A 22,980-nucleotide genomic window follows, 5' to 3' on the forward strand; every position below is an offset into this window, starting at 1 on the left:
GGTGCTCTTTTAACCCTCTACATGTTAGATTAAGTGGAAACATGATGGTGTTGCTATAGCAAATAAAATATCTTTAGATATAGATCTTGGAACAATTTCTATTACAAACATATTTTGGTTTATGTGTTTATTTTTAGTATAAAAAGAACATTTTACCTTTAAATTAGTCAAAGTTGTATTAATTTTTGTGATGAGTATTTTGATTCATCAAATTGAACCTCGAATTTAGATTGTAAACTAATTTCATCAACAATAACAAGTTTTCCACAAAATTTTAAGTTTTTGATTCACAAATCAACCATTATAAACGTCAAGATCCACAAATTTTAACAAAACCTGAACTCCATTCTTGTTTTTCTTTAAAATCTTATCAATTTTGTGTCACAATCTTATTAACTTTTTTATATATTTATTTTCATTTGGTTTGTTAGTACTTATAATATTTTTATGAAATTTAAAATTTATCCTCAATAAATATATAAATAAAAAATTTATTGGTGTATCCTTTGCGTATTTAATTTTTTTTTTTTTAAAGTTGGATACTCTATTTTGTACATCTACCATGGATACGTATTTGAAACTAATTCCTTGCATGTTTTAAGTATCTATGCTTCATAGTTATTCACTCACTCCAATTGATCAAAGTTTGAGAAACAAAAAAATTGATAGGACTCTAAGCTGAAGTTTTCTCAAAGTTATTTTTTAGTCTACAATAATAAAACATACTTAGGTGGGTTAAATAATTAGGAAACAATGTCATGTAAAGCCATTTGGCATGATATCCCTTAGTCTGGAGTAGGTATCATTTTGCTTAATCAATCCTTCTCTTATTTATTCATTATAGTTTTAATTTTAATTTCTTGATGACTTTAATATAAAGTTCCAATTCTTATTATTAGTGATGATTTCAAGCCACATCACCAAAATTTAAAATAATAAGACTTACTATATATAAAAAAAAAAACTATACATCTATTTTCATATCATATGATTAAATATTAATGGCAGTTCATATATAAAATAATTTTTCTACTTGTGGATATAGGTATAGCTTTTGTTAGCTAAATATATTAAACATCCTTTCTCCTTTTAACTATAATAATAGTATAATTCTTAATTTGTTTCATCATATTTTAAAACTCTTGATCTTAACTTTAGTGCCTTCAAATTTTTTAATTAGTTCCTCAGAAATTAAAAGAAATGGATAAAAAAAGAAAATGTTGACTCAATGAAAAGAAAAGAAGAAGAAGAAAACATACCCTGCCATTAAATTAATTCTTGTTTTACAACAAATATCAATTTATATTCTTAAACTTTAGAAGTTGTATAAATTCAAGGAGTCTTCATTTTTAAATATAGCAAAATGAATCAAAACATTTATAAAATGTAACAAAATATATCGTAGTTTATCTATCATGCATAAAGACACATAAAATAGTCTATCACAAATTGATTATGATATTTTGTTATACATGTAAATATTTTTAGAAATTTTGTCTTTTAAAATAAATTTTCTAATTTAAACCTTAAACTAATATTTCTGTATCAATTTAAACCTTCAATTTTAGGTTTGTGTCAATTTAAACCATAAACTATCAATTATATATGTACATTCAAATTGATACACTTATATAAAAGTTTCAATGTTTAAATTGATATAATTATTAGTTTAAGATTTAAATTGATATACACAATCTCCGTAGATGTTTGACGAATGTTTTAATTAATTTAATAATATATTAACTCTTCTAACAAATTTGAGCAATAACTTTTACAATTGAATTCATTGAATAATAATTCAACTTTTGATAAAATTTACAAAATATAGCAAACCCAACAAAAATATTTACAAAGTAAAATAAAATATCATAATCTATCTATGATGAATTATGATAAACCAATATTTATGTTTATATGTATCGTGATAGACACGTGTAATAGTTTATTTTGATCCATTGTTAAATTGTGATATTTATAAGTTTTTTTTTATTATTATGGAACGATCATATAATTGTTGTTTGTTGAATACTTTAAAAAGAAATTTGGTCAAATTACTTTACCGGCCATCACTATTTAGATATTCATTATCTCATCTCAAAGTGTTTCTAAGAAGAGTTTTGTTTATTGATGTTATTGTTTTTATTTTATTTTTCAAATTTCTATTTGGTTATTGTAATTAAAATAATAAAATATGAAACTTATTGAATGTGGATCTTTTATTTTATTTTATTTTTTTGTTGAACTGTGTGAGATTTCTTTTTACAAACTTAAAATTAATTTTATTTTTATTTAAAGAAAAGATATATATTTTTTTTTTATAGTTAGGATTCATTATTTATAAATATGTTAAAAATTCTCCTTAAATATTTTCTAAGATATTCCTCATATTTAAGAATATTTTATCGTTCTTCTTTCTTGACTCTTTAAAAGGTAGAAGTTCTCTGAACGTAAAATCTACTCTTCATAAATGTTATTCAGAAGTTTATATTTTTTGTGAAGAATTTGTAGGAAGGTAAACCGATTACCTTCTTTATTTTATGAAGAATTCTTAGTATCTTCATTAGTGGTTTCAATGTATATGGGATAAGAGATTTAAAGATCTTGAAGATTTGATAAAGTCTTTAAATATTGAAGCTCGTGGCCACGTTCGGTAGACACTTATTAGACAATCAATTCGAAAGCATTCTTTTGTGAGAAAGAGTTCCAAGGTACATCAATTACCTTCTTTGTGATGATAAATTATTGAAGATCTACTGGTGATCTTGAAGGAGCAAAGAAGTTCCCTAGATCTAGGCCAAACTTGTCGAACTGGGTTACTAAAGCTTGTGTTAATCATGTTAGTCATAGCTGAAAGATATTATTTATCATCTCACTTATTTTTTCCATTCCTTATCCATTTATAAATTACACGTCCTATTTCATCATTATTATTTTTTTAAAACTCGAGACTTAATTAGTGATTTAATGCATCTTTAATATAGGACTAAATCCTTGCCAAATGAAAGAACTAAGCTAAAATTTAGGAACTAAAATATGCTTAAACTATTAATCAAATTCTTTAATACTATAATCATTGTTGGTAAGTTAATCAAAATTTACAATTAAATAATAACTAATATCTTAAAGGTTAATGATTCAATTTCTGGTTTCTCTACCAGTGTTCTTGGCTCAAAATCATGAACTATAAAACAAAACAAAAAAGAATCTATAGTCATTATTATTATTCTTATGATTGTGAGGATGAAACTTAAAAGGTTTAAGAGCTTGGTTAATGAATATATATTTTAATCAATTAAGTTATATGTAAGTAGATTAATCTTTCAAACCACCATTGTTAAATTTTTCATTTGATTTAATATTCATTGTTTTTTCTCTCTATTCAACCAATGTTAGAACAGTTCTTTCTATAATTTTAAATAAACCTAATTACAACGTTTTGATGCGTTACATATTAGATGATAATATTCTTCAATCTATTAAGGTTAACATCAATCCTTTCGACTTTATTTAATATGCTTTCAAAAGTTACAATATTACTAACTCTAGTCTTCCATAAATGTTTCAAAACTATCTTTGAAATAGAAATCCGTTAGAATACGAAATGACGGTGTGAAATCATTGTTTTCTGTTCTACACAAGTACTATATACTGTTCCAATTTCTAATCTACTTTAAATATTTTCACAATTCAGGAGTAGTTTTGACAGAATGATGAAAGATGAGAAAGGAGTAAGAGTAATATTGTATCTTAAAAGCATAAAATGAAATAATTGTGGTATTTAAATTAAATCTCCACACCAAGTATATAAATATATATATATGTATGTATTTGTCATAGATTTTGGCTTTTAGCACTTTGAACTTTTCTCAATGGCTTGGTTTCTGCCGGCCATTTTCTTAATACTTCAGATCACAATATTAAAAAACAGAAAACCAAGCTCTTATGTCCCCCATTAAAACACCTCCCATGCTCTTCCCTCATCAACTTCCCACCATATATTTTCTTCTTCTCAGTCCTTCTTTCCTCCCTCTTTGTCTTTCTCTTCTTCGATGAAGCTCGGCCGCCCAGAGGTCGTTAACGGTTGTCTTCTTCAACCACCTCATTCTCATGAACCTTGGGACTATGAGCTCCCTACTTCTTCAACCTCCACCACTCCCATCCTCCATAACCAACCCTTCAACTTGCAATGCAACGACTATGCGTACTCGGTCGACCATGTCAGTGACTTACAAGAATCTAGCACCGATGACACGGTGAGTGGCGATGAAGTTTATGTAGGAAATGGAAGAAGTAAAGATGTTGATGATCATGGATTAACTTTGATCAGCCTCCTCTTTGAATGCGGAGTTGCGATTTCTGTTGACAATCTTGTGGAGGCACACCGGATGCTTCTCGAGCTCACTCAGATGGCGTCGCCTTACGGTCAGTCGAGTGCGGAGCGTGTGGTCACATACTTTGCAGCTGCCATGGCTAGTAGAGTCATAAACTCTATATTGGGGATTTGCTCTCCTTTACTTAACTATAAAAGCATAAACAATTCCTTCCAACTTTTCTACAACGTTTCACCATTCATCAAGTTTGCTCACTTGGCCTCAAACCAAACCATACTTGAATCTCTTTCGCAATGTGACATAGTTCATATCATTGACCTTGACATCATGCAAGGCTTGCAATGGCCTCCACTTCTACAAGCGCTTTCCATGAGGATGGATAATGGTTGCTCTCGTCACGTGAGGATCACTGCCGTGGGCACCACCATGGAGCTCCTACTTGACACAGGGAAGCAACTCTCCAACGTTGCTCGACACCTTGGATTATCTTTTGAGTACAACCCCATTGCAGGAAAGGTAGGAAAGATCGATGTATCGATGTTGAAACTCCGACGCAATGAGACAGTAGTCGTGAACTGGGTTCGACATTGTCTTTACGATGCTATCGGAGCTGACTGGAAAACCATTGGGCTAATTCAACAAGTGGGACCTAAAGTTTTTGCATTTGTGGAACAAGATATGTGCTATGGAGGAGCATTTCTAGATCGTTTTGTTAGCTCTCTACATTACTACTCTGCCATTTTTGACTCTCTTGGAGCTTGTCTAAGAAGTGATGATAGTAATAGAAATCAAGTGGAGCACAGCATTTTGTACAGGGAGATCAATAACATATTGGCAATTGGAGGGTCTTCAAGAAGTGGAGAGGAGAAGTTTAGGGAATGGAGAAGTGAACTAAGAAAGTGTTTAATTGAAGTTCCAATGAGTGCAAACTCCATGGCTCAAGCTTGGTTGATGTTGAATATGCATTCTAATAACCAAGGGTTTAGCCTTGTTCAAGGGGAAGGTGGGACACTAAAGCTTAGATGGAAAGATACAAGTCTTTATACTGCTTCTTCATGGACTTGTTCCAATGGGACAGTTGCCCTAAATTAGAAATTTAATCCTTAAATTTAAACAAGCTTTAGTTTTGGGTACGATTAGGATTTGTATTTCTATCAAGTTTTTGTTATAATATTATCAACAAAAAGCAATTGTCAGCAAAATTCTGTCATATTGTGTCAATTAAGCAACAATTTGAACAAACCTTTTAAAATTTGAGTAATATATGCAAGTCAGTTAAGACACTCTCTTAAGTAGAAAGTTAGATAATCCAACACCAAAAGCGTAAAAACTAAATATATAGTTTAACTGCATTCCATTAAAAAGGGTATAGTCTTCCCTTTCCATCAATTTGAATAATGATTTCAATAAGTTTAAGGATTCAATTTGAATAATAATATCAAGAAGAAAGTGATAAACATTAGTGCTTCACTGTGCAGAAGAGAGAGAGAGAGAGAGAGAGAGAGAGAGAGAGATCGAGTACACGAGGTATTTCATACAAGGTTATTTGACATAATCCTAAACCCAATTTGCAATCTCCCTTTACCTTCGATTTGAATTATGATTTGAATTATTAGAAGGCTTCAAGCATGATGGTTAATTTCATTATCTCAAGATTAAGGCAAGAAACATTCATGCTCAATTGTGAAGATGAGAGAGTGAGAGTAAGAGTAAGAGTGAGCTTCATATACAGTAGATGACCTTGATTGAAATCAAGTATATCTCAATTGAAAATCAAGAGAATTTATCATGATACTCAAGGATTTCGAAGAGCAGCCAATCGCTTTTCGAGCTCGTCGATACCTGAACTGCAAAACGTTAACAAAAAATAGTTCATTATTTGAGGGAGAAAAAAAAGGAAATTATGAGTAAACAGACATAATAATGGCAGCCATCAAAGAAACAATACCATCTTTTCCATTGAAATAATTATGTTAACTCACAATTAAAATCATTGCCTTTCAAAATTAATCCAATTGGGTCCAGTCTTTTAAAAGTTATTTGCCTAAAGCCTGCTAGATATCTTTGTTTCAAATGTTAAGAAAAAAAGAAGTCCAACATAGCAACTAGCTTGTAGATGCAACAAAGCAGGCATGGGATGTGACATTTTATTTTAATAGTGTGAAAATCTCATAAGTAGCTTAAATGAGGATCTAAATCTTGTACTATTTCAAGGTAACCAATAAATTTTCTTTTGATTTAAGTAAGAAGATGAATATTGATGGGAAATGCTACATACCTACCGACACCCTCAGTATTCTTTGATGCAATTCTTCCTTTTGGAGCTGTTGATAGCTGAAGCAAATACATATATGATCCAATCAGTTTTAATATATGCAAAATCTAGCTGACTAGAAGACTTCAAAAAGATGTAAAACTAATTTTAACATACCTGTGAGGCAACATCAACGCCAATTTCATCGAGTACCTGTTTAAGAAGGGGGAAGAAGGGTTATATTTGGAACTCAAAGGACATAGTAATACAATCTATAGAAGAGAATTTGTTCAAGTAAGGTCGTACAAGAACCAATGTTGGGTTTGGTTTTCTATTTTGAAAATACAACTGGTTTCATTGAGGGAAAAATATGAAAGAATACAAGAGCATTAAGAAAAAACCAATCTCAAAGGTAAAAACCCACTAGAAAAGGAGTCTCCAACTAAGTAAAATATTGACTTGAGAATAATTACAGAAAGCCTTCAAAACTGAAGCCCAAAGAGAAATATGGAACCTTATAAAGGACCAAACCTCATTAAGGCCACTTACGCATTCAGGTGTTAACTGTGCAAATCATAAGTCATACCAAGTCTGATATCCAGATGAAGTTAAGAGTCCTAATATTTAGCACAGCTAGTACCACATTAATTTCATGGAGAAATGTTATTAATAGTAAACATTTTGACCTCTTAAACTCAGGCTTATGACTTCAAACTCAATTCAGACAATCACAAAGCAGTGGGTAAAGGCCAAGGTTTCAAAATTATGCACTTCAGCATTACTTTACAACAAACAAATTTAAGCAAACTTCTTACATCTCGAGCTCCACCACAGTTGGAGGATAAATATGATGGCAGCTAGAGAAACTTACTTGATTTGTTAGATCTTCGGTTTCTTCTTCTGCCTCATCATCGTCCAGGGCATCATCTATAGCATCTGAAATCATCTCCGTCTGCCACCAATGTGAGACCATAAAGATCCAGAAATAATGAAACATGAAACAGCAATACAATTAATACAATTTACTTTTATAAAATATTACGGTTACAAAGTAAAATTTCTATTGCATTTTAGTTGATATTTCTATAAATTTTATATGTTTTCATATCAATTCTGAATTGACAAAATCTTTCTTTATTTTCAACATCAGCAAAATAGTCAACCACATGAATACAAAAACCAAGAGTCAATTTACAACTAACTAAAAAAGTGTTCATTTTTTATTTATTAATTAAAATAATTCAATAAGTGTTTGTAGATTTTATAATTTATTCTATCCTCTCAGTCTATTTCTACATTTGATCAATATTTTTATTGACACTTCTATGAACTTAAGAGTTTGACATCTCCATTAACATCAATTCATCAACAATTAGCTCTCTAAATTTTCTAATGCATAGAAAATTAGTAATGATAAAATGTGGGATAATAGTAGGAAAAAAGAGAGCCGGCTAGTCACAACAATCCAAAACATTGATAACATGGGTTTTGAGGACTATGAGATTGTTTCTTGTGAACTATGACTGCGAGTCAAAATTTATCCCCTTCACAGAAGTCAGAAAGTGAGATTGTCATACATGCTAGTATTTTATCTTTCTTTTACTAATATCCTTGGAATTCTGAAGCACCAAATATCATCAGCTATGCTCATTTCAGCCAACAACGAAAGAAATAAAAGAAGAGGAAAAAAAAGGTATAACAGGGAGGAAAAGATGCAGTAGGTTATTATGCTAGAAAGTACAAACAAACAAAGCTAGCAAATTCAAGAGCTTTGCTTTCTGTATGTTTATAAGGAAAAATATAGTTAACAAGAGCAGGATCTTACAGTCATATCCATCTGTGCAGACTGCTTCTGAAATTCTCTAATAACCTTTGCTTGCTTCACGGGATTCATTTGCTACAGATGATCATTGTAAAATTTATATAAAAAAGATCCTTAAAATAAAATAGAACTTTAAGGTCAATAGGTAGATAAATACTATTACAGATTGTTTTTCTCAAAAAGTAGAGCAGACACATGATTGAGAGTACAAAAAAGTTAAAACCAACAGAAGAGACCCTTCGGGGGTAAGTTTCTCTAAGTTAGCCTCACCGTCAGACATCCTCTTCTAGGTATATGATGATGCCATAGTAAAGGCACTTCAACTTTATATATATATATTTGGTATTCCAGCGGAATTTAGATTAGACATAATAGACAGCCCTGCTAAATTTTTCGAGTACAAGTCATCCAAGAAAATAATTTGTGAAACCATTTGATTTCGACATCATACAACCATATTTTATTTTTCAAATTACTGCTATATATAATTTATTTTTATGTACTTATTGATGTTAGACTTGCTCCACCCAAACAACACCTTCTTATTGCCTCTAGCCTCAAGGTTATATGCTTCGAAAACATGGCTACTATTCTGCCTGTTAATCATAGCAATTCAAGGATATGTAAGAGTTGATCAATATCCATATTTACTTACCTTGTTCATAGCTGACATTGCTTTACTGGCACTCTTCATGCCAGCAGCAACGGAAGTCTGAGCATGCATTGCCTGTAAAATGTGGTTAGGTGCTATTAATAATATATTATGTATGAACACTAGAGAGAACCACACATCTGATTGCAAAAATGCTCAACCAAGTAAGAAGAAAGGAACTAGGCACTTGGCTTCACCTGTGTATGAGTTGCAATGCCTCTCATTTGAGCTCGACTTCCTTGTAAGTTTGCTATTTGTTGTCTGAGCCTAACTAACTGCCGAGCAAGAATCTTTGTTGCGGCCTGAAGAATTGAACAGATGATGATAAAAATAATTAATGCTCTGGATCCAGAAGTAGAAATTTTCAAAAAAAATCAAGCGTTGCAAAGGCTAAGGATTGATACAATCTGGTCCAAAATATGAAACATACCTCATTTCCTGTTTTGGCAGTTCTTTTTATCTCTGCGACAAGCTTCTTTTCCTGATAAGATAACAAATCAAATCAGAGTTAAAACACAGATAATTTAGATAGAAATAATCTTTAGAAGCTCTTCACGTACTTCTAATTGCAGTGCCCCAATTTCCTTCTCTATACCTGAGAAAAGAGAGGTAAGGAAAAGAGGCAAAAAGATGAGACCACTAAGTGATATCTCAATAGAAGAAAAGATAATTATTATAGCATGAATATAAAATAAAAACATCTAAAATTTGACATTTTAGAAAATTAGTAAAAAGAATTAAACAGAAAAGGGTAGCATAGAAATAGTTCATATTTCTTCCTCTTGCAAGATCTTTCTGTTTCTGGATGTTTATGGCTCAAAAAGGTACGAGCAATAATTTTAGATGAAGAACTACCGTCCTTTACTCTCTGTTTTGTTTTTTGGGATACATAATACATTTTATCTTTTTTTCAAGGTTAAACAACTTTGTTACTAGCAGAGGAATATCAATTCATAGAAGGAGAATAGAAGCTGGAACTTGCTCTTTTAGAAGACAACCAAATCAGAAGGAAGTAGTGGAACGCCCAAAAATCTATCCCAATATTGTTCTTTCTCGTTAGTTCTACATGCAGATACTAGGTTTGATCTTCTAATATAATATATATTATATATATTAAATATAAAAAAAATGGCGTGACATTAACATGTCTGTGTCCTACATTTACAAAAATTGGCAATGTCGCCGTGTCGGTGTTGTGTCATTTCCAAATTATATAAGAAATTGCACTTCTCTTAAAAAGATGAAAAAACATACAAAGGTATACAAGAAAAAAACAAGCTTAAAAAAGAGTCCAACAGAGGACTACAATCCAAAGGAGTCACCGTTCTTGGCTTAATAACAAGAAAACATCTCTAACTCAAGGATATTGTCCCTTTTTAACTATCTCACTTTATAGTTCGAATGTTTTTTTTTATATAATCTGAATGTGATTCTTGCAATATCAAATTTCCTAATTGCAACCTGAAACTATCAAGAATCACCCTTTCTGGCTTAATAACATATGGATACAGCCAAAACAAATAAGTTCAAGCGTTAGGATGACCTGCTTTTAAAAATAACAGTAAAAAGAAAAAAGAGTTATGATGAACTTAGTGGAACAATACCTGTTCTAAAGGTTGTACAACTATATAATTCAGCTCTAAGTTCAAAAGCTATGAATTATTTAAGAAAAAGACATTCTTAATCCAAAAAGGTGTCAAGAAACATAAACCAACAATATCATTCTATTCTGAAAACCAATGCGAATAGTAACCCCAAAACACTAGTACCATCTTATTCCAACTCAAAGCCACGACATTATCGTAGCATGTAGAGTAGACACCAAGTTCAAGCCCAAATTTTCTTCCCATTTTCTCTTTGAGGGAAGGGGTTGGGGATAATTGGTTTCACACAAATTCCACATACAATCATAAATTCCATGCTTCTTTGCTCCATTCAGTCCGAAAGAAGCATCATCATGACCATACAAACACATTGTAATATGAGAAGCATTAACATATTTGATTACTCGAGACAAAAGGACAATCACCATACTTCCTAATTAAGAAACATCAATAAGATACCTCTCGTAGAGCGTGTCATTTCCCTTTTACTCTCCCGAAGAGCTTCTGAAATCAAAAGAAACCCAATCACATAAAGGAAACAAACAAAACCCCGTTGAATTTCAAGAATAAAACACAAGAAGGAAATCGATGAAGCAAAAACAAATGACAGCAATTGGGGACGACCTTTGGCTGTGGGTTTCTTCGAGAAGATATTCATGGCGTCCCAAATAGCGATGCTGAGCAAAACCCAGATGAATTTAAACGAATTTCTGAAGAGGGGTGGAGGTGGAAGAGGAAAGAGGGAAAATTTCAAAGACTGGGTAGACTTCCTCTTAGTTATGTACGAGAGGGAGAGACAATAATGTGCAAAGGATGATAATGATGCTGGATTGGATCAAACAAACATAGAAAAGTTTTGTTGCTTTCCAATCCTTCAATAATCGTTGGAAATGGAATATCAAAATGGATATTAATCGCAATCCAAGCTTTAATTCTCAAACAGTGCCATTTCCAAAGAAAAATATGGTCAACTTTTTATATTGGGGTTTTGTGTTCTAATTCACAAGAAATTTCGTGTAGGTCAACTTTTACATCCAGGTTTTGATTTTGGCCAAATAGGTTCATTATTACACTCTACTTACATTTAAACTATTCTTGGTTTATGTCACGTCCAATTCAATATCGATATGTTAATATTACTATTGAAATTTTAGTAAATGAAGACTTTTATACTTTCCATAATATCAATCTTTTAATACATATTTTTGTATGAATTATTACTATTTTAGTAAACAAAGAAGATGAACAATGAGAGATTTGAAATATCAATATTATAGTTAATTATAGAATATAATAGTTACTAAAAAGAACGTATTTGTAGGAGTAGTTGAAAAAATCATCAAGTAAAATTGGTGTCTCATTTGAAGTTGACAACTTCGAAATATTCACAATATAAATTTTTACATATAACGAATACAAACTCAAAGTGAAAACCATAAAAGTAAACACAAAAACAACACTCAAACACACTTATTATGAAAAGTAAAAAAAGAACACAACTCAATAAATAGGTGTTAGAGGAGAAGGCACATCAAAGAACAACAAAAACATTAGACCTCATGCCATGAGTAACTACATGAAGAGATGGCAAAGTAACTAACTTCAAAGATTATCTATTGAATTCAAATAGTAAAGACCCTAAAAACAATTTAAAATCCACTCTTAAAAAAAGCTATAACTTGAGCCAACTAAAACCGGATAAACCTTGGCTTAAACCCAAAAATCCCAAAGAAAAACCCCCCCACCCAGATTCTCAATTGAGCAACCAATTCAAGAAGATGAACAGCAGCCTCCGTCTGTTCCCGTCTTGTTCGTGCTCATACCAATTACCCACAAATCCAAAACCAACTACGCTGTATTTCATTAACAATCCTACCCACTTTCTGCATTTGAAGCGACCCAACAGGAAGCAACTATTAGCATCCTGTACCAGTTACGAAGTTGGTGGAGGTTATCCAGACGAGGAGTTTGATATGCAAGATAGAAGACGACCCATTAAAGAAGTGAAGCCGAAAATGGACACTTCCGAGTATGAAGCTCTTCTCAAAGGAGGCGACCAAGTCACCTCTGTTCTCGAAGAGATGATTGTCCTCGTAAGTTTTTTCTAATTTCCTTTGTTCACATATTCTCTTTATGGTTTTAATTGAACAAACAATAGGCTTTCGAACTAGGAACCGAAAGGTTGTATGGTAGTGTAGAGCTGAAACCCACCTTACTGATGGGTTAATATGAGAGGAGAGGATTGCTTAGCCAGTATACAAATTACATGTGTTAACTGTTTAAGTAGTGTCCAGGTGATGAGTAACAGATTAATCAAAATGTATTATCAAGTTGGCTGGATGGGATATCAAGAATGGTCAGCTAGATTTGGAACTCAGCTAATGATGGGTGATGTATTCTTTTAGTAAACTGTACATCAATTTGGATATGCTTGAATTTTGAGTGGAACTGAGAAGTTCAGGTAAAGGGAGGCGGCTCCCAAGTTTTCACACCATTCTACAGCAGTTTGATTGAGAGAAATGTGTAGCTCTAAAAATAGAGGATGCAGCCAAACAACTTCAGCTCACCCAACAGTTAGGGCTTGATATTCGGTCTTGATACTTTCCAGAAGAGAAGGAGGACTTTTTTTTTTTTTGGAGCTCCATGATACCAAATTCCCATTACGGACGACTGGGCTTCTGGCCCAATTTCAATCAACATGTGACAATAGACTAAATGGAGAGGAAAACGTGTGAAACTTGGTTTTGGTGTCCTGTGAGAGAGTTCCTTTGATGTACTGAGTATTCCTTTAAAAATGGTTCAAGGGTGAATTTGTATTTTTTGGAGAAAAATAGTATCACTGACCTGCTGACAAAGAACACTAAATCTCGCATGGTGTGAAGTCACATATGCTCCTACACCCATGGTGTGAAACCAAAGAGTCTTTAATTTGAATGTTATGTTCTGCCTCTCAAAGTGAGAGGAGGTACTTTATTTATAGGGAAAATAGCTGGTTACATAGTAACTAACTAGGTAGTTAACTAACAATGTATTAAAGCCTAACAATGAATTAAAGCATAACAATACTTGTAGCTTAACAGTGAAATATAACAGAAGAGTTTACATCAACTCAAGTTATAGTTGGATTTCTAAAATGGCTTAAACAGGTAGGTAGAGTCCAACATACCTTTCACGGTTCATACTCTGCTTATATAAAACCCTCTTTCATAACCGAAGTATAAACTCATTCTCTCATAACGAAAACATTTCAGAAACTCTAGAGTTGTTACAGGTTGCGCCATGATTGAAGTGGTCACATCACATAATTATGGCCTCTACAAACCTGGGACTTAACTAAGCTTTTAAGGAACTATTCCATTATCTTTTGAGATTCCTTGTCTTTCACTAAATTGATTGCCCCCTCATATTACGAAGCACCCTACTAATATGGCCTCAACACACTTTTGTGATTATTACTTACTTGCACTGTTCCTAATGGCACCCTCTTCATATTTTGAAAGAGATTAATGCGTAAGCTCCAACCATCCTCACCTTGGACCATCCTGAATTAGCTAAGCCCATTTTGGACTAGTTGTTCAGGATCTCCACCTAACTACTTGGAGGATCAACTTAGGAAGGCAACCTTGACTTCTAGCTTTGTTAAACAACTTTGGCCAACTCATACGTGGGTCACCCAGATTGGACCTTGGCTGACTCCTACATGGTTTGGCCACTCAATGTCCTGGCCTTCCCATGTATGTCAGCCACCTAGGCTTGGCCTATCCATCTACTGGTTGGCCACTCAAGGCCTTTGCTGACTATGTATAGGTTGAACACCTTAGGCCTTGGCCTATCCATTCATTGGTCGGCCACCTATTTGGTGACCCATATATGGGTCATCCTCATGGGCCTTGATTCTTTCATTATTGGGTCTTGAGTCTTGGGCCGTACCTACTAAATGAAATTCTCCCACAACATTACTCAATAGGGGAGGACGTGTATTGACTCAGTTTGAATTTGTTAACTAAAACAGAGAGTGAGGTTTGGTAATGGTTAAGTTTTGAAGATCTCTTAAAATACTGCAATGTTATAATGTTGGATTAGAAAATAGATTTGTATTCAGTTGAACAAGTGACATGTCAGGTGTCTTTGATGTTGTGAATGGCCTTGCATCTTCTGTTCTTTCTTTTTTTTTATGATTCATATGCATAATAGTGTTTTGAAGAACTTGGGCTTGTCTTTTGCTTACACTGCCTTGTAGCAGACACGTAGCATGCACATTCAAAGGTGTTCTTGCCATGATTGCCAATTTCATGGTGAGAAGGTGATGTCATTTGAACATGAAGTAACCTAGAGAAAAATTCAATAAAAAAAGGAAAATATCATCAATTAAAATTTCTTTGAGATATAAATGTGCATTATTATATTCAAACTATTAAAATATTTGTACTTCTAACAACTAACATTCTATTCACTGTCTCGGTTTGTTTTTGTTGTCTCAGTTGGAAGATACGAACATTGACGAAACATCTGAAGAGATAGCTTTGCAGTTGGCTGCACAAGGTGTCATAGGTAAAAGGGTTGATGAGATGGAGTCGGGCTTTATGATGGCCTTAGACTACATGATCCAGATTGCTGAAAAGGACCAAGATGATAAGGTCCATCTCCATCTTAAATTCTATACATTTAGCTTTGATATGAAGCTTTACTTTTATTATTGTTTCTTTTCTGGTATATCTGAACTTAGAATTTTCTGTTAAAATGAAAATAAGGAACAAAAATGCAGGTAGTGAAATGATAACTAATTGAGCTTGGTTTAAATTACCTAATTACAACAAGGATTAAAATATCGATGCTGATATCGATATTGAGGTTTCAATTCTACGGATATACCGGCTAAAGATCAATATCAACAGATATTTATGAAAATTAAATAATTTATTTCATATCATTAAAATTAATAATTAAGTTCTTTTAACTCTCTGAATAAGTTTTATTTATTAATTTATTTTTCATCCATTGATGTAAATGCATTTTATTCTATTCAGCGCAAGGCAATACTGGAGGTGGTGAAGGAGACAGTTCTATCTCATCTCACAAAAAAATGCCCACCACATGTATGAACGCCAATGGAAAGAAAAATGGTGTTATGTTCACTTCGTGCTTCATTGATATGTTGTCTTGACCAACATTATGAGCTAAACTGAGTGCTCTCTGATTATAGGTTCAAGTAGTTGGATTACTTTGTAGAACTCCATTGAAAGATAGCAGACATGAACTACTTCGTAGAGTTGCTGCTGGGGGTGGTGTCTTTAAAAGTAAGAATGGCACCAAGGTTCATATTCCAAGCGCAAATCTTAACGACATAGCTAACCAAGCTGATGATTTAATAGAGGTAATTATTATTATTAGTAGTAGTATTAGTATTATAGGAAACAAAAACCATTTCATTGATTTATGAAGTAGAATACAAAAGGGAATGTAGTATTGTAGGGGGTGTTTGGCCCAAACAGTTTGTGGGTTCCACTACTAAAAGAATATCAATTTTATATTTCATTAACTCCTTACACCATGGGTTCCAGAAATTCATAACTTTCCAAACTTCATAATTCCTTGAAGTTCACAACTCCATACATGACCTCAAACGTCCCCATAGAGAATAGTCACAATAAACACCTCCATTGGGGTAGAGTTAATTGTTGAAAACAATCTTTTGAATGTATGAAATATTTATCCATGTCCGATTTCGTGTCTATGCTTCTTAGTGTGTAACTTTAGTGAATGGATATAGTCTGTTTATTCTCTCTAGCCCTTCTCACTTTGTGTTACATACCTTGCCTACTTGTTTTTCGGTCTTTACCACTTCTTGATTATTGAACTACACTATTACTGATTAGAAGTAGTAATTTATGGATCATAAATATTGAATAATAGTTTTCTGATGAAACTATTCTTGTTCACATTTATTTAAAGACGATGGAAACTCGGCCAATAGTTCCTGATCGAAAACTGCTAGCAAGGCTTGTTTTGATTAGAGAAGAGGCTCGGAATATGATGGGAGGTGGAATTCTGGATGAAAGAAATGATCGTGGTCTGAATACTCTTCCTGAATCAGAGGTATGCAATTTGCTTGCTTTCATGAAACTTCACATCACATCATTTGATCTGATGGTTCCATGTATCCTTATTCTATCAGCGTAGTTTGATTCTGTTATGTTTTGGTTGGTATTGCTATTTCTATTGTTATTTTGAGAAGAGGAAGTCACAAGAATCAGGAGGGAGGATAAACAGGTTTCCAACCTCATAGGAGATTACAAAAACACCCTGCAACTAACATTGATAAAAAGAATAAATCAATACAAATATTCTAATATAGTGAGCCCCAATTGGTGGGACAATGTCAAGTTCTACAAAGTCATTCTTTTAATCACATTAAAGGTTTTCTTATTACCTTTTTGGCAAGACTCTACATGTACTATAAAATCCATCAACATCCTTGTGGTGGTTAGTTGTATACGGCTGATGTATATATGACCCAGATCATTTAGGACCGTTACTCGATAATTTGTTGAATTTGATTACCTGATTATGGCTACATATTCACTACCATTTCTAGAGTACAACTACAACTACAACTGTCTACATGCTTGGGTTTATTAAGGAAAAACTTAATTTTGGTTAGTGAGTAATTACCCCCAATCTTTTCACTCTTCTTGTATGTTCTTGACCTAACTGGTAGTTTTCTGTCTCTTCTAACTAGTAAGAAACTGACTTGATGGTAGTGATCGAACACCCCAAAAGTAATTTATGGCCATGGGCCTGGGAATATGTACATGGCTATGGTAAGTATAATTGTACAAGCCCTCCAAGTATATTAAGTAAAATTATCATGGTATCAGAACTCTAGGGTTTTATCTTTGTTGAAATTAGTCACCACTGGCTGAGCCTTGTTAGACCTCTGCTTTCGTAGATTTGACCAGCCATTGACGGAGACAGACCTAACTGTAGATCTGTCGTCTCCCACAATCAGCCCCAACGACCACAGATCTACGTGCATAGTCCCATTGACCTCAGATTCGGTACATGCAACTCTATCGATCTCATATTTGTCGCAGCCCTTAACTTCTCTGTCAATCTTAGCTTGTTGGTACCGTTCCAAGTTCGTGGGTCTCAATTGAATCTCACCTTACTGCCACGCAAACACTCCCAAGTCTGTCACATTGTCGTCGCGCCTTTATCCTCAGATCTGATCACCTCTGCTACTTCTGTTCTTTCTATCTTGCTCTGTGGATTTCCAGTTGCTAGTCACTGCCCCTATTCGACCAAACCTGCGCCACCCGAAACCACTGGTCCAACTGCCCAAACCATTCTATTCAATGTTCCTCAAGCCAGTTTCAGATCCACCACCTAAAACCATTCTGTGAAGGTTGGGCAAATAAGTTCGTGAAGGCATGATTTTTCTCCTATTCGGTTTAGGACTGGTTCCTCGCTTTGGTTCTTTTTCAACTTGGTTATATCAAGCTGGTTCACTTTAGTCAAGTTAGTTTGAGTTTAGTCTTCGTTCCATGTTCAACTCAGCATCTGTGGGTTTTGTTATAGATCTCTTTATGAGGATCTCTATTTTCGGTCTAGAAGTTCTTTTTTCGTTCTTCGTAGTTTTTGTTATAGATCTCTATACAAGGACCTATGTTTATCTCTCAGAAGTTCTTGGTTTCGTTCTTCGTGGGTTTATGTTTCTAGCCTAGAAGTTCTTGTTTTCATTCTTAGTGGATTTTTGGTTCTATCCCAGGTGTGCTGATTTGATTTGGAAGTTTACTTTGCAAAACCAAGTTGTTTGCAATCCTATCACCTTGAGTTTGAGGGAGGGTGTTAAAGGAAATTAGGGTTTAGTCGGTTTATTCTTAATTAATATTTTCCATATCTGTATTTTTCCTTTAAAATGGGGAGGAAACATCAATGCAAGGGTCTGAACCAAGGACATCTTGAAGCAACTTGCTTTGATACTATCTTAAATCATCAACTGATTCAAAGTCTTAAGCTTGTGTGTGAAGGAAAATTTAATATTATATCTAGTAACAGGCAACAACTTGTTCAGTATTTGTCAAACTCATTCCTAATGCCACTTAGTGCACTCATATAATCTTTTTGGTGCAGGTGAACTTCTTGACCAAACTGGTTGCTTTGAAACCAGGAAATGTTGTCCAGGAGATGATACGAAATGTAATGTTAGGTAAAGACGAAGGGGCCGATAACTCAGGTGATAATGAGGAAGATACTGCAGGTGGACGAAGGGCTTCGAAGGGAATTGGAGGAAGGGTGGGTTTTAAATCCACTCCTTGGATGCTTGAACATAATGTTTGCATGTGTTGTGGGATTGTCTGACTTGCTTTATGCTTTCTTTGCCTTGGTTACTAGGAAAGTGTATCAGGGCGTAAGCCACTTCCAGTTCGTCCAGGCATGTTTCTAGAAACCGTATCTAAGGTAAGATTCTTGCCTGTTTGTAGTTGTTTAATGGATTCTGGTTGATTGTTATGTGACCTGATCTAAATAGTTTATGGGGTAGGTATGTTCTGGGTTGTTTGCCTGAAATCTTTACTAAGATCTCAGCCACTTCATGATAAAATCTGGTCCAGTTGATAAAAGAGGACCCTTGAAACTTAAAACAGAAATAATATATACATGGTATGGTTCTGATAAGGTCAAGACTTATTTTCCTCATAAACTTCGATTAGGATGAAAAATAAAAGAGTTGTGCTCATTCTCTAAACTTTACAATCACAACACTTAAATACTAAAATTTGTTTGTTCTTGGTGTATTTAGTGTCATAAGAACATTAACTAAGTAAATTCTCTTAATTTTTCTAAAATATTTATTTTTTTAGTTTAATAACATGTGGAATAGGTCATTCAAACCTTTAATCTCTTGTCGTGAGTATATGCTTTGACCAGTTGATGATCATGTTGGTTCTTATTAAAAAAAATGACTAATTACAACTAACTAAATGAGATTAAAACTTAAGTTTTAAAAAGCCAATGCAAACTTCACATTTGCTCTAATTTATTTTAATGATTCCTTAAATTTGGCCTTGAATAGAAGAGGGACAAAATATTGTATCATATACTAAATACTAAAAAATCATTTGGATTTTCAGAGTTCATTACGTGGTATTATAGGAGGGAAGTATGTTTTTATGCTTCTCTTTATCAATTGTGGAAGTCGCCAAGTTTAACCAATTGTGTAGTCTATTAATGGATTGCTAGTTTATTAGACTGCTAAACCGTCTTATCTACTGTGGTTTACTTTGAGATCTATAATTATTACCCCTTATAGTCCGGGCTTGCATTATCATCTATTTTTAAGATGCCTAGGAACTTTTATAGCAAGTCTTTCCAATGAGAATTTGATGCATGTTAATGGATCCAATATATGTTTACTTGACCACATTTCTAATTTTGTACCATGAAATTGGAATATCCATCCAATGCTTGTTGCTCATTAGTTTTTCTTGCTTTGTTAGTGTTAACCATGGCATGATTATTATCATATTACTAATTTCATCAATAAGACCTTGAGCATCAAAACATGTTTTTGCACTCGTTAGGTCTTAGGTGGAATATATGCTGGAAGCGAATCAGGTGTCACTGCACAACATTTAGAATGGGTATGCGATCTCTCTCTTCCTGAATTCTAGTTTTGTACCCATACTTACAGGCATGAACTCCAAAATCAAAATTTTGTTTCACTTTTTTGCTAAAATAAGAAACCATGTTCTAGCTTCTTCGAAGTTTCACCTGGTTGTTTAACTCTGGTTCCATTTAGAACATCTTTTCACGTAGTGGATAGTACCTAAGCTTGACCATTTAATTTTTGTTTGGCTCTTGGAAGACAGCCAACAAATGATATTATTGTGCGGATGATTTACATTCCTCAAGCCTCACCTAAAACCCCTTTGGTTTCTCCTTTTTAATCTATTACTTCCTTTGCCAATTGTTAGTGTGTGTCTTTTGACCCCCCCATTTTTTTAATCCCAAGTACAGGTACATCAGAAGACACTTCACATTCTTGAGGAAATAGCATTCTAGTCTGTGCGCTATCATCAAGGTAAGGCTTTATTATCCTTCAGATGTTAATATGTGCATCCAGAAAAGATCAGAGTTTTATCAGTACATCAGTGACGTCATGGTTCTCCGCCTTTGTCTTAGATTACAAATGTATATAAAACGTTTAAGATTACAAATATGAAATATATTTAAGAGTATTCTATAAAACTAGTTCAAGCCAGTTTTCGAGAAGTACCGTTAAACTCATACCAAAAAGAAAAAAAAGGTTCAAGCCATCCTGGGCTACCCTGGTAGTTAGTAAGGCCCAATATAAAAATAGTAAAGGGCCTTTAGAGAATAGGATATCTAGTTATGGTAGCTTTCTATCTTTTTTGAGTTTTATTGACAATTAAATGTTGTTGGGTGGGATATTTGTCTAAGTATTGCAGAGGTGTGCACAAACTAGCTTGAATGCTCATGAATATCTAAAACAAAAATGTTGCACGACTCCACCTTTGAATACTCCTAATTCAGACAACTTTACATAATGGATTTTGATGTTCATATAGTTACAATCCCAAACAAAAACTAATGATTAAGACCATTTTGAAACCCCAGTCAAGGAAGTCAAATCTGAATCTGAATCTTATAGCTTTAGGCAGTAATCTCCATTCCTTTCTGGTACGCTTTCTTTTTACTGTTTAAACAAATTGCAGTTTGAAGTCCAAGGTCCTCGAAGTTGTTTGCGTGCAAGAGAATCGGATTGACTGCATCTCCTAGTACAATCTAAAACGGATATCCATCTCTCGCTCTCACATTCTTTTCCCTCAATTGACTGATAGATTGGCTTTTAATGTAGTCCCATCCTGCTCTTCCTCACGGAGGGTCCCCTTGTAAAAGACTTATTTGGTGGGGGATGTTCTTCTTTACAAGTAAACATATACCTGAATTAGAAATCAAACCACATGATCACTTAGGAAAATACTACGATCCTCTGTTGCACACACTTCCCATTACAAATAACACAATATCATATTGAAAAGTACAAGGAGAGATCTGAAGAACTTCGTATGTTTTTCCTTGAGGCGAGTCAAGGGAGGGGGTCAAGGGAAACCAGCACGCTTCTTTGTTATGTAAAACTTTGTATGTTGAATCAAATTTCCATTGATGCCATAATCATAACAGGAATCAGGAGCAAATATAGCCCAAATCAAGCTTTTGAATCTCCCAAATCAGCCAACATGATGGAAATATCAAGCTGCCAGTGAAGTAGCATGTGAACAAAGGCCCCACTTAATAAGTCTAAATGTAATAAATTTTGCTTTAATAAACACAAAAGTGGGGGCCTTTGTAATCATCTTCTATGCTAAGAGAAAGTTGAAGCAAACACAGCAAAGCAAAGATGGTTTCTGTTTTATGCAAAGAAGAAGCCCTTTTCTCTTCTTAATCACTACCTATTTTTCTTCTTTTGTGTTTGCCTTTAGTACATTGTATAAAAACAAATATAAGGGCCCATTTCCCAAATCCCTCTCTCTCTATATATATATATATTTACACATTTTTATTTTTAGTATTGGCTTGTTTGCTCAACTTTTCTATTTGTAGTTTGTTGTCTCACCCATCAAAATTTGTTATATTTGTAAATATTTGTAATATTTTTAATAATTTAAACTGTCTTTAAGTGCAACTTAGTGAGAGTTTACATGTTAAATAGCTTTTTTTTTTTGAAAAAAATCTCAATAAATAGATAAGTAATTGAAAAAAAATGAATTAACTGATCTTTTAAAAAAATAAATATTTAGAGATAGATTAATTGAATTTTGAAAAAGAAATATAAGATATGAACACATTTTTGCTAGAAAATATGCAATTAATATACATATAAACTAGAGGGTATTCCTTCCTATAACATCATTTTAAACTATTGCTATTTTGAAGCAGACCATTCAATTTTTGTCATTTTTGTCAATGTCTTTACATTTCCATAAGCTCAACGAAAACATAAAAGTTGAATCGACATTTTTATTATATTGTAAAATGATTCGTAGAAGGTAACAGATTTCAATTCACTAATCACATTATAATATAATAAACAAACATTTAAACTTGTTTTAAAGTGAAATTTAAAACAATGTAATTGATTTGACTCAATTTCTAAAATACTAAAATCGACAAACAAATTTAAGAAATCTATATCCTTCACATAAAAACTAATGTTAGAAATAAATTTTCTCCAAGCTGCTATCACTTGATAAAAATCCTTAAAAATTCTTGAAATCTTTTGAAATTAATTAGGC

At 33.2% G+C, this 22,980-nt stretch overlaps 3 protein-coding genes across 3 annotated transcripts; 2 read left to right on the forward strand and 1 right to left on the reverse strand.

The window, feature by feature from the left end:
- The first annotated feature begins 3,891 nt into the window (after positions 1–3,891).
- Positions 3,892–5,533, forward strand: LOC101206324 (protein SCARECROW). The gene has a single exon (XM_004150318.3). It carries the CDS (start codon positions 4,050–4,052, stop codon positions 5,421–5,423), a length of 1,374 nt encoding a protein of 457 aa, XP_004150366.1. The 5' UTR covers positions 3,892–4,049; the 3' UTR covers positions 5,424–5,533.
- A 199-nt stretch (positions 5,534–5,732) lies between these two features.
- LOC101204890 (vacuolar protein sorting-associated protein 2 homolog 3) lies at positions 5,733–11,646 on the reverse strand. Its single transcript, XM_004150312.3, has 11 exons — positions 11,288–11,646; positions 11,123–11,167; positions 9,620–9,654; positions 9,490–9,540; positions 9,257–9,361; positions 9,063–9,134; positions 8,411–8,482; positions 7,457–7,537; positions 6,763–6,798; positions 6,610–6,665; positions 5,733–6,178 (listed from the first exon to the last, which is right to left on the reverse strand). The coding sequence occupies exons 1-11, from the start codon at positions 11,319–11,321 to the stop codon at positions 6,127–6,129; spliced, it is 639 nt and encodes a 212-aa protein (XP_004150360.1). The 5' UTR covers positions 11,322–11,646; the 3' UTR covers positions 5,733–6,126.
- A 682-nt stretch (positions 11,647–12,328) lies between these two features.
- LOC101205139 (protein PEP-RELATED DEVELOPMENT ARRESTED 1, chloroplastic) lies at positions 12,329–22,329 on the forward strand. Its single transcript, XM_004150313.3, has 10 exons — positions 12,329–12,756; positions 15,145–15,300; positions 15,691–15,759; positions 15,867–16,037; positions 16,616–16,759; positions 18,797–18,958; positions 19,058–19,123; positions 20,245–20,304; positions 20,681–20,744; positions 21,869–22,329. The coding sequence occupies exons 1-9, from the start codon at positions 12,442–12,444 to the stop codon at positions 20,723–20,725; spliced, it is 1,188 nt and encodes a 395-aa protein (XP_004150361.1). The 5' UTR covers positions 12,329–12,441; the 3' UTR covers positions 20,726–20,744; positions 21,869–22,329.
- The last annotated feature ends 651 nt before the right edge of the window (positions 22,330–22,980 follow it).

Source organism: Cucumis sativus, chromosome 7, assembly GCF_000004075.3.
Source record: "Cucumis sativus cultivar 9930 chromosome 7, Cucumber_9930_V3, whole genome shotgun sequence".
NCBI lineage: Eukaryota > Viridiplantae > Streptophyta > Magnoliopsida > Cucurbitales > Cucurbitaceae > Cucumis > Cucumis sativus.

Coding starts and splice junctions, on each gene's coding strand:
- LOC101206324 (XM_004150318.3), top strand. CDS start 4,050: ATGAAGCTCGGCCGCCCAGAGGTCGTTAACGGTTGTCTTCTTCAACCA.
- LOC101204890 (XM_004150312.3), bottom strand. CDS start 11,321: ATGAATATCTTCTCGAAGAAACCCACAGCCAAAG. Junction 8,483..9,062: donor CAATGTCAGCTATGAACAAG/GTAAGTAAATAT, acceptor GATCATCTGTAG/CAAATGAATCCCGTGAAGCA. Junction 7,538..8,410: donor CTGCACAGATGGATATGACT/GTAAGATCCTGC, acceptor CATTGGTGGCAG/ACGGAGATGATTTCAGATGC.
- LOC101205139 (XM_004150313.3), top strand. CDS start 12,442: ATGAACAGCAGCCTCCGTCTGTTCCCGTCTTGTTCGTGCTCATACCAA. Junction 16,760..18,796: donor ATACTCTTCCTGAATCAGAG/GTATGCAATTTG, acceptor TTTTTGGTGCAG/GTGAACTTCTTGACCAAACT. Junction 20,305..20,680: donor CTGCACAACATTTAGAATGG/GTATGCGATCTC, acceptor TCCCAAGTACAG/GTACATCAGAAGACACTTCA.